The following is a 16291-nucleotide window of genomic DNA, read 5'->3' as shown; positions in this document are numbered from 1 at the left end:
CTGTCTCTCACCAGGTAGTCATCTGGTCGGATCCCAAACAGTTCTCGGAAGTAGCGGAAGGCCACGGGGGCGTAGGTCTTAAACCTGAAGTCTGGGTAGTGATGGGCAGGAGTCAGGTTACTGCCCTCACTGGAGAGAAGATGGGAGTGAGGATGAGAGGCAGAAAGAGAGAAAGACAGGAGAGAGGAAGGGAGAGAAAGGGTTATTGTACTAGAGAGCATTTCACTTTGTAGGTGGTTTGAGTGACTATCCACACACCAAAAACAAAAACAACCCCTCCCCATTTTTAAACACACACATCTGCCATCCACACACACACACACAAAGTCAGACACACACCTGGGGAAGAAGATGCTCTCCACCACGTAGAAGTCCTGCATGAGGACATCTCTCTCTGGCTTGGAGCTCAGGTTGCCCACCGTGTAGCCGATGCCCAGCTGGATGGCACCTTTCAGGGCAGAGGACGTGGTCTGGAGGGCACAGGCAGGCAGGTTAAAAACCACAAGTCGCCAAAATAGATCCATTAAAATGAAAATTAGGGAGGAAAAGGATGAGAGGAGGACAAGTGAGATAGGAGAAGTCAAAGAAGTACAGAAAGGTCTGGGGAGAGAATAAGAAGGAAGAAAACAGAGAGGTAGGAGAGGACATGGAAGAGATGGACATGGAAGAGAGGGAAGAAGGAGAGGGAAGTAAGGTATGGGATGGAGGGAGGAGAGATAGTGAAGAGAGAATAGAAGAACATGAAGATGAGAGAGGAAGGAGAGAGAGGGATGCAGGAGAAGAAAGGAAAGAGAGGGATGCAGGAGAAGAAAGGAGAGAGAGGGATGCAGGAGAGGAAAGGAGAGAGAGGGATGCAGGAGAGGAAAGGAGTACTGTACCTTCTTATAGGTGGTCTCTCCAGAGGCGTCTACTCTCCTGTGGCCGATCTTCTTCTCCTGACCTGGGCCTAGACCCTGAGCTGTGGGGGACGGCATCTGACAGAGAAGAGGGGAGACTGGCTTTACTTGTGGGTTACTTACATTGCATGCTGTACTGCATAAAAAAAACATATATAATTTAGGTGTGTGTGTGTGTGTGTGTGTGTGTGTGTGTGTGTGTGTGTGTGTGTGTGTGTGTGTGTGTGTGTGTGTGTGTGTGTGTGTGTGTGTGTGTGTGTGTGCGTGTGCGTGTGCGTGTAAGTAGTCCTCGACCTCACTAGTTATTGTAGACCCCCTACGACCAGTGTCTTTTGTTGATAAACAGAGGATAGAAAAAGAGAACATCAATGCATGATTTAGACCTAATTGTGAGATACATACATGAACCAGGATAAAAGGCACCAGTATGCACCTGTTATTGCCAGGAGGGTATAAAAGACCAAAATCAAGCTACGTACATCTATGTTTCTATACTATATCTATACTACTATTAAAGGTGTATTTCCTCTGGGAAACATCAGCTAGAGGGGTGTAGTGAAGAATAATGATGGTCCAACCCAAGTCTACTATCACCAGTGTTGGACAACATACACAACACGCACTGACATTACCGACACACACTCACACACACATCAACCTGAGACTTGACCCATGCTGCACTAACCATACATTGCTGGACTCCTGCCCTCGTTGGCAGCCAAGTGCAGGTGGTCATCACTTACCAACCCAACAAGGTGTCACACACACACGGACCTATCCATCAAATGCATTATATTACGTTTGTATTATTCACACCTGTTTCAAATCAAATCAAATTGTATTTGTCACATGCACCGAATACAACAGGTGTAGACCTTACAGTGAAATGCTTACTTACAAGCCCTTAACCAACAATGCAGTTTTAAGAAAATACCTAAACAAAAGTAAGAAATTAAAGTAACGAATAAAGAGCAGCAGTAAAATAACAATAGTGAGGCTATATACAGGGTGTACCGGTACAGAGAAAATGTGCGGGGGCACCAGTTAGTCGAGGTAGAGTTATTAAAGTGACTATGAATAGATAATAACAGAGAGTAGCAGCAGCGTAGAAAGGGGGGGGGGCAAGGCAAATGGTCTGAATAGCCATTTGATTAGATGTTCAGGAGTCCTTTGGCTTGGGGTAGAAGCTGTTTAGAAGCCTATTGGACCTAGACATGGCATTTCGGTACCGCTTGCCATACGGTAGCAGAGAGAACAGTCTGTGACTAGGGTGACTGGAGTCTTTGCCAATTTTTAGGGCCTTCCTCTTACACTGCCTGGTATAGAGGTCCTGGATGGCAGGAAGCTTGGCCCGGGGAATGTACTGCGCCATACACACTACCCTCTGCAGTGCTTTACGGTCAGAGGCCGAGCAGTTTCCATACCAGGCAGTGATGCAATCCGTCAGGATACTCTTGATGGTGCAGCTATAGAACCTTTTGAGGATCTGAGACACATGCCAAATCTTTTCAGTCTCCTGAGGGGGAATAGGTTTTGTCATGCCCTCTTCACAACTGTCTTGGTGTGCTTGGACCATGTTAGTTTGTTGGTGATGTGGACGCCAAGGAATTTGAAGCCCTCAACCTGCTCCAATACAGCCCCATCGATGAGAATGGGGGCGTGCTCGGTCCTTCTTTTCCTGTAGTCCAGAATAATCTCCTTTGTCTTGATCACGTTGAGGGAGAGGTTGTTGTCCTTGTACCACACTGTCAGGTCTCTGACCTCCCTATAGGCTGTCTCGTCGTTGTCGGTGATCAGACCTACCACCGTTGTGTCATCGGCAAACTTAATGATGGTGTTGGAGTCATGCCTGACCGTGCAGTCATGAGTGACATGGAGCACAGGAGGGGACTGAGCAGGCACCCCTCAGGGGCCCCCGTGTTGAGGATCAGTGTGGCGGATGTGTTGTTACCTACCCTTACCACCTGGGGGCGGCTCGTCAGGAAGTCCAGGATCCAGTTGCAGATGGAGGTGTTTAGTCCCAGGGTCCTTAGCTTAGTGATGAGCTTTGAGGGCACTAGGGTGATGAAAGCTGAGCTGTAGTCAATGAATAGCATTGTCACATAGCTGTTCCTTTTGTCCAGGTGTGAAAGGGCAGTGTGGAGTACAATAGAGATTGCATCATCTGTGGATCTATTGGGTCAGTACGCAAATTGAATTGGGTCTAGGGTTTCTGGGATTATGGTGTTGATGTGAACCATGATCAGCCTTTCAATGCACTTCATGGCAACAGACGTCAGGGCTACGGGTTGGTAGTCATTTAGGCAGGATACCTTAGTGTTCTTGGGCACAGGGACTATGGTGGTCTGCTTGAAACATGTTGGTATTACAGACTCAGACAGGGAGAGGTTGAAAATGTCAGTGAAGACACTTGCCAGTTGGTCAGCGCATGCTCAGAGTACACGTCCTGGTAATCCGTCTGTCCCTGCAGCCTTGTGAATGTTGACCTGTTTAAAGGTCTTACTCACATCGGCTGTGGAGAGCGTGATCACACAGTCGTCCGGAACAGCTGATGCTCTCATGCATTTTTCAATGTTACTTGCCTCGAAGCGAGCACACAAGTTATTTAGCTCATCTGGTAGGCTTGTGTCACTGGGCAGCTCTCGGCTGTGCTTTCCTTTGTAGTCTATAATAGTTTGCAAGCCCTGCCACATCCAAGGAGCATCGGAGCCAGTGTAGTACGATTCGATCTTAGTCCTGTATTGACGCTTTGCCTGTTTCATGGTTCGTCGGAGGACATAGCGGAATTTCTTATAAGCTTCCGGGTTAGAGTCCCGCTCCTTGAAAGCGGCAGCTCTACCCTTTAGCTCAGTGCGGATGTTGCCTGTAATGCATGGCTTCTGGTTGGGGTATGTACGTACAGTCAATGTGGGGACGAAGTTGTCGATGCACATATTGATGAAGCCAGTGACTGATGTGGTGTACTCCTCAATGCCATCAGAAGAATCCCCGAACATATTCAGTCTGTGACAGCAAAACAGTCCTGTAGTTTAGCATCTGCTTCATCTGACCCCTTTTTTATTGACCGAGTCACTGGTGCTTCCTGCTTGAATATTTGCTTGTAAGCAGGAATCAGGGGGATAGAATTATGGTCAGATTTGCCAAATGGAGGGCGAGTTAGAGCTTTGTACGCGTCTCTGTGTGTGGAGTAAAGGTGGTCTAGAGTTTTTTCCCTCTGGTTGCACATTTAACGTGCTGATAGAAATTAGGGAAAACTGATTTAAGTTTCCCTGCATTAAAGTCCCCGGCCACTAGGAGCGCCGCCTCTGGATGAGCGTTTTCCTGTTTGCTTATGGCGGTATACAGCTCATTGAGTGTTGTCTTAGTGCCAGCATCGGTCTGTGGTGGTATGTAGACTGCTACATAAAATACAGATGAAAACTCTCTAGGTAGATAGCTTATCATGAGACACTCTACCTCAGGTGAGCAAAACCTCAAGACTTCCTTATATTTCGTGGACCAGGTGTTGTTTACAAATATACATAGACTGCCACCCCTTTTCTTACCGGAGGCTGCTGTTTTATCCTGTCGATAGTGTGTATAACCCACCAGCTGTATGTTATATTAATCTCGTCGTTCAGCCACAACTCGGTGAAACATAAGATATTACAGTTTTGAATGTCCCATTGGTAGGATATGCCTGCTTTGAGTTCGTCCCATTTATCCAGAGATTTTACGTTGGCTAACAGTACGGATGGCAAAGGCAGATTTGCCACTCGTCGCCTGATCTTCACAAGGCACCCCGATCTCCTTCTGCAAAATCGCCATCTCTTTCTCCTGTGAAAGACGGGGATGAGGGCCTGTTTGGGTGTCTGGAGTAAATTCCTCCCGTCGAACTCGTTAAAGAAAAATGATTAGTCCAAAGGTGAGTAATCGCTGTTCTGATGTCCAGAAGCTCTTTTCAGTCATAAGAGACGGTAGTAGCAACATTATGTACAAAATAAGTTACAATGTGAAAAAATAAACAAATAGCACAGTTGGTTAAAAGCCAATAAAATGGCAGCCATCCTCTCCGGCGCCATTACTGTTTCTAAGCTAGAACAGGGTAGTTAACTAATGCTGATGCCCAGAATTCAAATAACAAATCCACAAATGAAATCAGAATACCCACTGGTAGTACCATCAGGGCTAATCATCCTGGATCTGTACAAGCATAGCCAGACTCAACCCAAGAAACACTCTGGTTGTACTTACAGTAATACCTTTAACACTTATCAGAGTGCAAACCCTGAGTTTGCGTAAAACACATCTACCCTTTAAGAGTTTTGAATGTCTCACTCACCTCTCTGTCACTCAAGTCTGAAGGTAAAATGGTGCTGCAGTCGCTGCTACCAAAAACACATTCAAAAATACAAAAACACCCCAAAATTCAGACCTGGCGCTAGTTGTTGTCTGCAGCTGACGTAGATAAAATCTATTTCTAGAGTAGATCAGTCCTGACTCTTTAATCTGAACTCCCTGTCATTGGTTGACACCACCACCGTCTCCCAGGAGACCGGATGCCCTGAGCAGTGAGCAGCCAATCAGAGTGCAGGATTAAGAGAGGCGCCAGCTACTGGAACAACAAGCTGCAGGAAGTTGGCCCGTGACGGAGGTTAGCAAGAGAGAGAAAGAAAGAAAGAGAGAGAAAGAGAGAGAGGGAGAGCGAGAGAGAGAGAGAGATGGTAATGATAGAGAGAAAGAGCGAAAGAGAGAGAGAGAGAGAGGACAGACACACCGGGGCCAAAACAATGGTAGACACACAACAGACCGACCCAATCTTTTAAGTTATTGATCTAAAGGTCTAGCAATGACACTTGGCTAACGGCCTTCAGACTACAGATGAGTTTCTGGAATGTTGTCTTCCTAGCAGGGTCTTTTGTAGGACTTTGCCAGTCATGCAGAGTTCTAATTCCTAATTACTGCATATGTGCAGAACACTCAGAAAGACAGATGATTCAGACAGAACATTCAGACATACAGAACACTCAACAGACAGAACACTCAGGTAGATGGTGGAACACTCAGATGGAACACAAACAGAATGGAACACCCAAACAAAACCTTCAGACAGAACCCTCAGGTAGCCCGTACCCAGATAGTACCTCTGTGCTGTAGGATTAAGGTCAGGACATAATGTGCTGAGGAGCTATACTCAAAGGCAACCTATCACCATACTACAGTATACAATACTACTGTATCAGGGTCAACGTAGTCTCGCGTTACCAGACTTCCAAGTCTCGTTCATCACTCGGTTATTCAGAAGCAACGTGAGAAAGTTGTAAATCGAGATTTGGATCAATGCCTTAGACACTGGCATCCTTTTATGCTCAAAGGTTATTTTTGTAATATAGATTGAAAAAGTAGAATGTTTCAGATCATAAAATGACTGATTAAGTTTCCAGAGGCGGCATAATTTCCAGAGATTGTATTGGAATGTATTAAATTAAACTGTTAGGCGTGTGTGTGTGTGTGTGTGTGTGTGTGTGTGTGTGTGTGTGTGTGTGTGTGTGTGTGTGTGTGTGTGTGTGTGTGTGTGTGTGTGTGTGTGTGTGTGTGTGTGTGTGTGTGTGTGTGTGCGTGTACGAGAGATGGTATAAAGAGGATTAGGCCTCTCACTGCCCGGCTCACAATATGGCCGCCTGATGCCGTGTGTTATTTAGACAAGAGTAAACAAGAGTTGCGTAAGATTGTCTAATAGCACAACACTGCCGACTAGGGGATAGAGTAGTTATACACACACCCCCACACAAGCATGTAAACACACACGTGCATACACACACTGAACACATCCACATTCTCCACCGTTCAAACTCATTCAAGTCTAAATCGGACACCTTCAGCCTTGAGTAGTTTTGTGCTGGTGGAAGTCAGAATGCTCAGCTACAGTATGTATAAAAGGGATAATGCGCTATTTCAAATAGCCTTACACTGGATTTCTGCATTCTGAAACATAGTGCCTCACAAATATGCCCTGGGTGAGTAACTATGGGGTTATATTCACATGAATAGACATATCAATGTATCGTATTGCATCATCTCAGTGGCTCAGTGGTGGCTCAGTGGTCACTGTTACTGTGTGTCTGTCCTGCTCCTGTCTTATGTAATAATCATACATTATGTTTTATAATCCAATCCACTCTTTAGGGTTAATAGAGAATGGAGAAAAGAGGAGAGAGAGGGGGGAAAGAGAGGAGAGAGAGAGTGAGTGAGTAAAAAGAGAGAGAGAGGCTAAAGGTCTGCTGGATGCGGAGTGGACCAGATGCCAGTCTCTAGCACTGTCACTAGTCTAAGTGCTGCTGGTAAATGTCACGGCACCCTTCCGGAACTTTCATTACGCACACCTGGCCCCTATTCCAGGGAGTGGCAGCTAGCCTAGTGGTTAGAGTGTTGGACTAATGACTGAAAGGTTGCAAGTTCTAATCCCCAAGCTGACAAGGTAAACATCTGTTGTTCTGCCCCTGAACAAGGCAGTTAACCCACTGTTCCTAGACTGTCATTGAAAATAAGAAATTGTTCTTAACTGACTTGCCTAGTATAAAATGATTGTTAATTGTGTCCTTGGTTTACCATTGTTACAATGTCTGTTGGTTTGTGAAAGTACCTGTGCTATGTTGTTTTGGCTTTCATGCCACGTATATTGTGCAGACGATTACGGGTCTCGTCCCATGTGATAATCATTGTGCGATTGTGTTATTTATTTGAGGTACTCCTTGCTCTTTTGTTTGGGTGTCAACACTGTGTTTTGTAATAGTGTTTGTTTGGTCTTCATCCCATGCCTTTACACGGCACGCTGTAATGTGAGTAAATTTTTAAAAAACTGTTACGCATTCCTGTGCCTGTCTCCCGATCCCTTATACCAGTGTGACAGTAAACTGATTATCAGGGCTGTTTCTTTGTGTGTGTATTTGTGTGTGTGTTGGGGGAAATGCTGCTTCTCTACAGATGGAAAACTGTCAAAATGCGATGGTGAATTGACTGCAATGTCAAGAGTAGAGGTAATATTCCAAAATATTGGAAACACTTGCGTAAAAGAGGGATACAAAGTATATTGAAAGTAGTTAATTAAGCAATTACCATCCCATCATGCTTAGGGTCATGTATAAAAATGCTGGGCAGGCCATTATTTTGTTTCCCATGGCTATGACCCCATAGGATGACAATGCCCCCATTCACAGGGCATGCGTAGTCACTGAACGGTTTGATGAGCATGAAATCAATGTAAACCATATGTCATGGCCGTCTCAGTCATCAGATCTCAACCCAACTGAACACTTATGGGAGATTCTGGAGAGGCGCCTGAGATGGGATTTTTCACCACCATCAACAAAACACCAAATTAAGGAATTTATCATGGGAGAATGGTGTCGCATCCCTCCAGTAGAGTTAGACACTTGTAGAATCTATGCCATGGTGCATCGAAGCTGTTCTGGCTCGTGGTGGCCCAACGCCCTATTAAGACACTTAATATTGGTGTTTCCTTTATTTTGGCAGTTACCTGTATGTGTGAACTATGAACACAAATACTGCTGTTGCCCATTAGTTTTTCCCAATTGCTAAAACACAATTTTGCAAACTAGGCTGGTTTATCAAAATACTTAACACAATTCACAAAACCACACCCAAACCCAAAATACCTCATATATCCTGCAAAATGAAGCACTGCAACTAAAACTACATATAGCATTATCAAAATCAAACGTTTGCACGAAATGGCACACACTTCATTCATATTACCCGATTTTTGTCTAACCAACTACACACTGTTGGCCATAATGAAAAGCACTCATCTTTAGTATGCTTTGCCATAATACTAAAATATACTGCTCAAAAAAATAAAGGGAACACTTAAACAACACATCCTAGATCTGAATGAAAGAAATAATCTTATTAAATACTTTTCTTTACATAGTTGAATGTGCTGACAACAAAATCACACAAAAATAATCAATGGAAATCCAATTTATCAACCCATGGAGGTCTGGATTTGGAGTCACACTCAAATTTAAAGTGGAAAACCACACTACAGGCTGATCCGACTTTGATGTAATGTCCTTAAAACAAGTCAAAATGAGGCTCAGTAATGTGTGTGGCCTCCACGTGCCTGTATGACCTCCCTACAACGCCTGGGCATGCTCCTGATGAGGTGGCGGATGGTCTCCTGAGGGATCTCCTCCCAGACCTGGACTAAAGCATCCGCCAAATCCTGGACAGTCTGTGGTGCAACGTGGCGTTGGTGGATGGAGCGAGACATGATGTCCTAGATGTGCTCAATTGGATTCAGATCTGGGGAACGGGCGGGCCAGTCCATAGCATCAATGCCTTCCTCTTGCAGGAACTGCTGACACACTCCAGCCACATGAGGTCTAGCATTGTCTTGCATTAGGAGGAACCCAGGGCCAACCGCACCAGCATATGGTCTCACAAGGGGTCTAAGGATCTCATCTCGGTACCTAATGGCAGTCAGGCTACCTCTGGCGAGCACATGGAGGGCTGTGCGGCCCCCCAAAGAAATGCCACCCCACACCATGACTGACCCACCGCCAAACCGGTCATGCTGGAGGATGTTGCAGGCAGCAGAACGTTCTCCACGGCGTCTCCAGACTCTGTCACGTCTGTCACATGTGCTCAGTGTGAACCTGCTTTCATCTGTGAAGGGCACAGGGCGCCAGTGGCGAATTTGCCAATCTTGGTGTTCTCTGGCAAATGCCAAACGTCCTGCACGGTGTTGGGCTGTAAGCACAACCCCCACCTGTGGACGTCGGACCCTCATACCACCCTCGTGGAGTCTGTTTCTGACCGTTTGAGCAGACACATGCACATTTGTGGCCTGCTGGAGGTCATTTTGCAGGGCTCTGGCAGTGCTCCTCCTGCTCCTCCTTGCACAAAGGCGGAGGTAGCGGTCCTGCTGCTGGGTTGTTGCCCTCCTACGGCCTCCTCCACGTCTCCTGATGTACTGGCCTGTCTCCTGGTAGGGCCTCCATGCTCTGGACACTACGCTGACAGACACAGCAAACCTTCTTGCCACAGCTCGCATTGATGTGCCATCCTGGATGAGCTGCACTACCTGAGCCACTTGTGTGGGTTGTAGACACCGTCTCATGCTACCACTAGAGTGAAAGCACCGCCAGCATTCAAAAGTGACCAAAACATCAGCCAGGAAGCATAGGAACTGAGAAGTGGTCTGTGGTCACCCCCTGCAGAACCACTCCTTTATTGGGGGTGTCTTGCTAATTGCCTATAATTTCCACCTGTTGTCTATTCCATTTGCACAACAGCATGTGAAATGTATTGTCAATCAGTGTTGCTTCCTAAGTGGAGTTTGATTTCACAGAAGTGTGATTGACTTGGAGTTACATTGTGTTGTTTAAGTGTTCCCTTTATTTTTTTGAGCAGTGTAGTTCAAATTGTAGAAAATTCTTCAGACGCACAGAAATATTTGCAGATACACACGTGCTGTTGAAACATTTCATTTTTCAGCAAACAAGTCAGTGCAACATATGCACAGCAGAGACATTTACATTGGACTGAACAAAAATATGCTCACAAAAAAAACAGTAAACTGAAAAAAGAAAATTGCTGATTTTTTTTTTTTATTTTATTTTTTTTAAGAGGCAAGAAAAATAATTAGGCAGCATCTTGCCGCACAGCTGGGTCTGGCCACAACGCCTCATCCGCGTCACAGGCAATATCTTCCCTTGCCAGACATCGAAGAAAGAAGCGCCTTGAGTGCCTTATCTATCCCTGAATCGCACCCACATCAATCTCATCACATGCCTCTTCCATAGCCTGCACAAGAGACATGCGCACAAATGGCTGCCGGTCGTATACCTTCCACCGCCATGCAGAAAATAACTCTTCTATGGGGTTCAGAAATGGTGAGTATGGTGGGAGGTATTGCAAGCGAAATGGTGGGTGGTCAGCAAACCAGTTTTGGACTGGGGCTGCACGATGAAAGCTCACGTTGTCCCATACTACAACGTACCGGGTTCTTTGATGGTCTGCATCATTCATACGCTCTGGTGGTATGAGAATGTTGTGGAGTCTGTCCAGAAATGTGAGAATAAGGGCTGTGTTGTATGGTCCAATGTTGGCATGACGGTGGAGGACACCATGCGTATTAGAGATGGCACCGCACATTGTGATGTTCCCACCACGTTGGCCAGGAACATCTATAATGGTTCTGTGGCCAATGACGTTTCTCCCCCTTCTTCTGGTCTTTGCTAGGTTGAACCCAGCCTCATCTATAAAGATGAACTCATGTGGGATTGCATGAGCATCCATTTCCAGTACTCCCTGAAAACAAAGAACAAAAGCAGTCAATATGGTGTTATCCAGTACACTGGGAAACAATGTTGCATGTAGTGTTCTGCAGTCAATATTGTACTTACATCCACATATGCTCGTCTGACCTCTTTGTTTCTTTGAGAGTTTCTCTCAAATGGCACCTTAAAGTTGTTTCATTCTGATTTGGTTTCCCTTGAGAATGCGAGCCAATGTGGACAGACTGACTCGTTGAATGTTGTTGAATATGGCGTTGCCTTGGATGATGTGGCTTTGAATTTCTCGTAATCCGATTTCATTATTTTCCAAAACCAAGTTTACAATGGCAGCTTCCTGTACCCCGGTGAACATTTGGCCCCTTCTTCCACCATGGTTGCGTCTCTCAGTCCTTTAGTAAAACAAAAAAAATAATATATATAGGGCTTGGACAATGCAGCCTAAAGATATTTCCCCCACAGTAGAGTAAATTCTACAGGAAATTTGTGCAGTTAATGTATGACATCAGCCATTCATGAAGTAAACAGGTGTCACCCAACTGATACACTATGACATGGGGTGTACTACATAGTGTGAAAGAAATGTTGGTTACATACCTGTACTCCAGTCTAAATGTCCGGATACAGGCGACAGTAAAACGGCTCAAGTTGGGCTGCACTCTCTGTCCAGGCTCTCGCATTGTCAGCCCATGGTTGATGACATGATCAACTAAGGTTGATCTGATTTCATTGAAAGTTGTCTTCTTTGGCCATGAACTCCTCTACCAGCTCTACCCCTACCTCTCACTCTTCCTCCCCCTCTCATTCTCCCCCTCCCTCTTCCTCTCTCTGCAACGGCTTCCATTGTTGTTGTAAAACAAAAGGTGCTCACCTGTGGTCTTTTCATAGTGCTTACTTCCTGATTGAAGTGGTAACAATTAACCATTGAGGTGTTTGGCCAGGTGGCACATGTATTGGCCAATTAGCTCATGTAGTGTCATTTTGAATGGCTGTGTTTTGAAATGGCAAACATGTGACTTTATGTCAGATTGTTGTGTCTTATGCAGAGAACCGTGTGCAGTGCATTTAAAAATTGCCATTTTGAATTGCAAAATGTGTGTAAAGCAGAAAATGTGTTTAGACTTTTGGAGACTTGAGAACAGGTTTTGCTCTCTGTGTGTCAATTTAAATAATTGTGCTGTGCATGTCATTTTAGTGTGTTAGCAATTGGAAAAAAACTGTAAATGTCCATTTACATCATGTGCAATATGGAATCTGCCATGGCATTCAACTTTTCATTGTTCATTTATTCAAGCACTGGAGCCTGTCTCCTCCCCTTCATCCTCCCCTGATGATTGAAGTGGATTTAACAAGTGACATCAATAAGTGATCATGGCTTTCACCTGGACAGTCTACTATGTCATGGAAAGAGCAGGTGTTACTTAATGTTTTGTACACTCAGTGTATTTGTAGGTGTGTGTGTGTGTGTGTGTGTGTGTGTGTGTGTGTGTGTGTGTGTGTGTGTGTGTGTGTGTGTGTGTGTGTGTGTGTGTGTGTGTTCAACACTGCTTGTACGGCTTTATTGAGAGGAAGCACAGAAGATGGAGTACAGCTTGATGGTTCAGTTAACATGACGTCTAATACACACATACTGCATCCAGTTCCTCTCTGACTCATCATCTTTAAATAAAGATTGGTTACATTACACTGCTGTTATATATACATATATGTAATAGTCTCTCGTTACAGACACCAAATCCAGTAGCTGGCCTGCGCACGTGAGATATTTGGTTCTGGGTTGTGAAATTGATGTAGTAGATATTATCCCTTAACCGACTAGAATGCAACTACCCAATTTTCTGTTCTTCCATTGCAATTGTGCTTCCGCTTACATACATATCTGGTACAAGGTGCTCTTCCAATATTCAGAGCTACCCAGGAATATTATAATAGGGTAAAGTATTGTGCTGTTGCCTACAGTATATACTCTGCCCCCAGGTGAGAGCCAGCTCAGATAAAGCAGAGGCAGAGAGGCTCTGGATATTACTGTTCATTAATAATTCACCTCCAGGTTTCTCTCTGCTTCCTTATGTTTTGTATTTTACACTGTTACACTTTTACGTGACAAAGACATAGGCCTAGTTTGATCTACAAATAAACAGTGAAGATGGTCAAAGAATTGTATAGATAGAGGATTGTCTTTCACACACACTCTCTCTCTTGCTCTACAAATCACAAACTTCTACAATTATGGCCTTAAAGTTGTAGGACTGATTCTGTTTCCTGCTGATAGACTATGAATTGACCATGATCTGATGCCACAGACTGACAAGACAAGACTGTAGTCTGTAGAGAGGGTCCTGACCTGAACTAGGCAGGAGTGTTTTCAGAACTGTTTCACATAGTCAGGCCATAGACATTGCCTAACAACCTGTACATTCTGAACATTATAATGAGGTAGATCAGCTTCTGTTCTGCATGCTCAATGTCTGCATTAATTACTTAGGATTTTGGTGGTGGCTGGCGTCTTGTCCTAGTCTTAAATAGCAGAGTGACTATCTTGGTTAGCTATAGGCCTAGTAATATTAATCATTTATCAGGTGTGGAAACTGACAGATCATTGAGGCTACTGAGACAAACCATATTTGACAGCTGGACCAAAACCCGCATGAACGCTTTTACGCACCATCGAACTGTGCCAGCGCTCTACTGACACTTGAGCTCATCTGAACGAGCTCTAAATAATGCAGATGTTGTGAGTCAATTCGTCTCATAATAAACCACAGGCATACGAACCCATGTCTGCAGAAGAAAGCTTGAGCGAGAAGCCGACCGTATCTATCTGGTCCGATCTCTCGGCCCCAGATGTGGGCATGCTTCTCCCGGCCTCCCCTGATGTCGCAATCTCATCCATTTACAATTCCCAGATAAGCGGCGTGTTATATGCCCTTCGTTGATGCTATGGCGAATTCCTAATGTATAGGACATTGACATCACGTTGAATAGGCTACATAGTTGGCCTCATCGCCCTTTCAACACTAGTCGTATCTTCATCGTGGCAATTGTACGAGCATAATGCACACACTACGGGGGATTTCTTGTCGCATAGTACGCAGCTGTGGCTATATCATACTGTTCCTCTCGAGCATTATAAACCCACTCGGTTGCATTCTCACAGCTGGGGCTTCGTCATTCAAGTAAGATGGTCTATCATACATGTCATCGGAGCATCCTCTTGCGGTTGACATGCTCATACACACTGAAAAATAAACACAACATGCAACAAACATTTTTATTTTTACTGAGTTACAGTTCATAAGGAAATCAGTCAATTGAAATATATTCATTAGGCCCTAATCTATAAATATTACGACTGGGAATACAGATATGAATGTGCTGGTCACAGATTCTGTACCTTAAAGAGGTAGGGACATGGATGAGAAAACCAGTAAGTATCTCGTGTGACCACCATTTGCCTCCTGCAGCGCAACATCTCCTTCGCATAGAGCACAGCCCGTGTACATAACTGGGGCTAAACTGCCTGCCATCCAGGACCTCTACACCAGGCGGTGTCAGAGGAAGGCCCTAAAAATTGTCAAAGACACCAGCCAACCCAGTCATAGACTGTTCTCTCTACTACCGCATGGCAAGCGGCACCGGAGTGCCAAGTCTAGGTCAAAAAGGCTTCTCAACAGTTTTTACCCTCAAGCCATAAGACTCCTGAACAGGTAATCAAATAGCTACCTGGACTATTTCCATTGTGTGCCCCCCCATTCATGTATATTCTACCTCAATCAGCCAGACTAACCGGTGCCTGTATATAGCCTCCCTACTGTTATATTTCACTGCTGTTTTTATTTCTGTACTTACCTATTGTCCATCAAATACATTTTTGGACTGTTGGTTAGAGTCTAAGAATTTCACTGTAAGGTCTACACTCATTGTATTGGTCGCACATGACAAATACACTTTGATTTGATCAGGCTGTTGTGGCTTGTGGAATGCTGTCCCAGTCCTCTTTCATGGATGTGCGAAGTTTCTGTATATTGGCTGGAACTGGAACACTGTCATACACGTTGATCCAGAGCATCCCAAACGTGCTCAATGGGTGACATGTCAGGTGAGTATGCAGGCCATGGAAGAACTGGGACATTTTCAGCTTCCAGGAATTGTGTACAGATCCCGGCGACATGGGGCAGTGCATTATCATGCTGAAACAAAAGGTGATGGCAGCAGATGAATGGCGCTACAATGGGCCTCAGGATCTCATCACCCATCTCTGTGAATTCAAATTTCCATCAATAAAATGCAATTGTGTTCATATCTTATGCCTGCCCATAAAACCCTACCGCCACCATGAGGCACTCTGTTCACAAAAGCATCTGCCCAGTACAGCTGAAACCAGGATTCATCTGTGAAGAGCACACTTCTCCAGCATGCCGTTGAAAGTGAGCATTTGCCCACTGAAGTCAGTTACAACTCCGAACTGCAATCAGGTCAAGACCCTGCTGAGGACAAGGAGCAGGCATACAATCTTCCCTGAGGCAGTTTGAGTTTGGAGAGATTCTTAATTTGTGCAAACCCACAATTTCATCAGATGTCCGGGTGGCTGGTCTCAGACGATCCAGCAGTCATGGGCTGGCGTGGTTACACGTGGTCTGCGGTTGTGATGCCAATTGGACGTACTGACAAATTCTCAAAAATGACATTGGAGGCAGCTATTGGTAGAAAAATGAACATTCAATTCTCTAGCAACAGCTCTGGAGGACTTCCTTGCAGTCAGCAAGCCAATTACACTCTCCCTGAAAACATGAGACATTGTGACAGACCTTCACATTTTAGTGGCCTTTGTCCCCAGCACACGATGCACCTGTGTGATAATGTGGTTTAACCAGCTTCTTGATAAGCCATCCACCTGACAGGTATGGCATATCTTGGCAAAGGAGAAATGCTCACTAACAGGGATGTGTACAAATGTTTTGCTAAATAAGCTTTGTGAGTATGGAACATTTCAGGGACCTATTATTTCAGTCTGTGCAAAATCAAATCATAATTTCATTGGGCATGTTCGCCCACTAAAATGGTATCCAGTTGGGTAGAATGACAGCACAAATAATT

At 44.9% G+C, this 16291-nt stretch overlaps 1 protein-coding gene across 3 annotated transcripts in view; it reads right to left on the bottom strand.

Moving 5' to 3' along the window:
* Positions 1 to 14326, bottom strand: part of LOC106569459 (phosphatidylinositol 4-phosphate 5-kinase type-1 gamma-like) — a 38809-nt gene extending 24483 nt beyond the window's left edge. Inside the window, exons 1-4 of one of the 3 annotated variants that reach the window (XM_014140825.2) lie at positions 13970 to 14326; positions 879 to 974; positions 340 to 470; positions 12 to 129 (exon numbers count right to left, since the gene is read on the bottom strand). In XM_014140825.2, the coding sequence (XP_013996300.2) occupies positions 12 to 129; positions 340 to 470; positions 879 to 974 (345 nt within the window). In that variant the 5' untranslated portion in view covers positions 13970 to 14326. Of the gene's footprint in view, positions 1 to 11; positions 130 to 339; positions 471 to 878; positions 975 to 5217; positions 5350 to 13969 lie in introns of those variants that run through there. The other 2 variants (XM_014140824.2, XM_014140826.2) reach the window with 2 other exon arrangements.
* Between the last annotated feature and the right edge of the window lie 1965 nt (positions 14327 to 16291).

This window comes from Salmo salar, chromosome ssa14, assembly GCF_905237065.1.
Source record: "Salmo salar chromosome ssa14, Ssal_v3.1, whole genome shotgun sequence".
NCBI classification, from domain to species: domain Eukaryota; kingdom Metazoa; phylum Chordata; class Actinopteri; order Salmoniformes; family Salmonidae; genus Salmo; species Salmo salar.
Note: the sequence above shows the minus strand (reverse complement) of the source record. Positions and strands in the feature narration are given on the sequence as shown.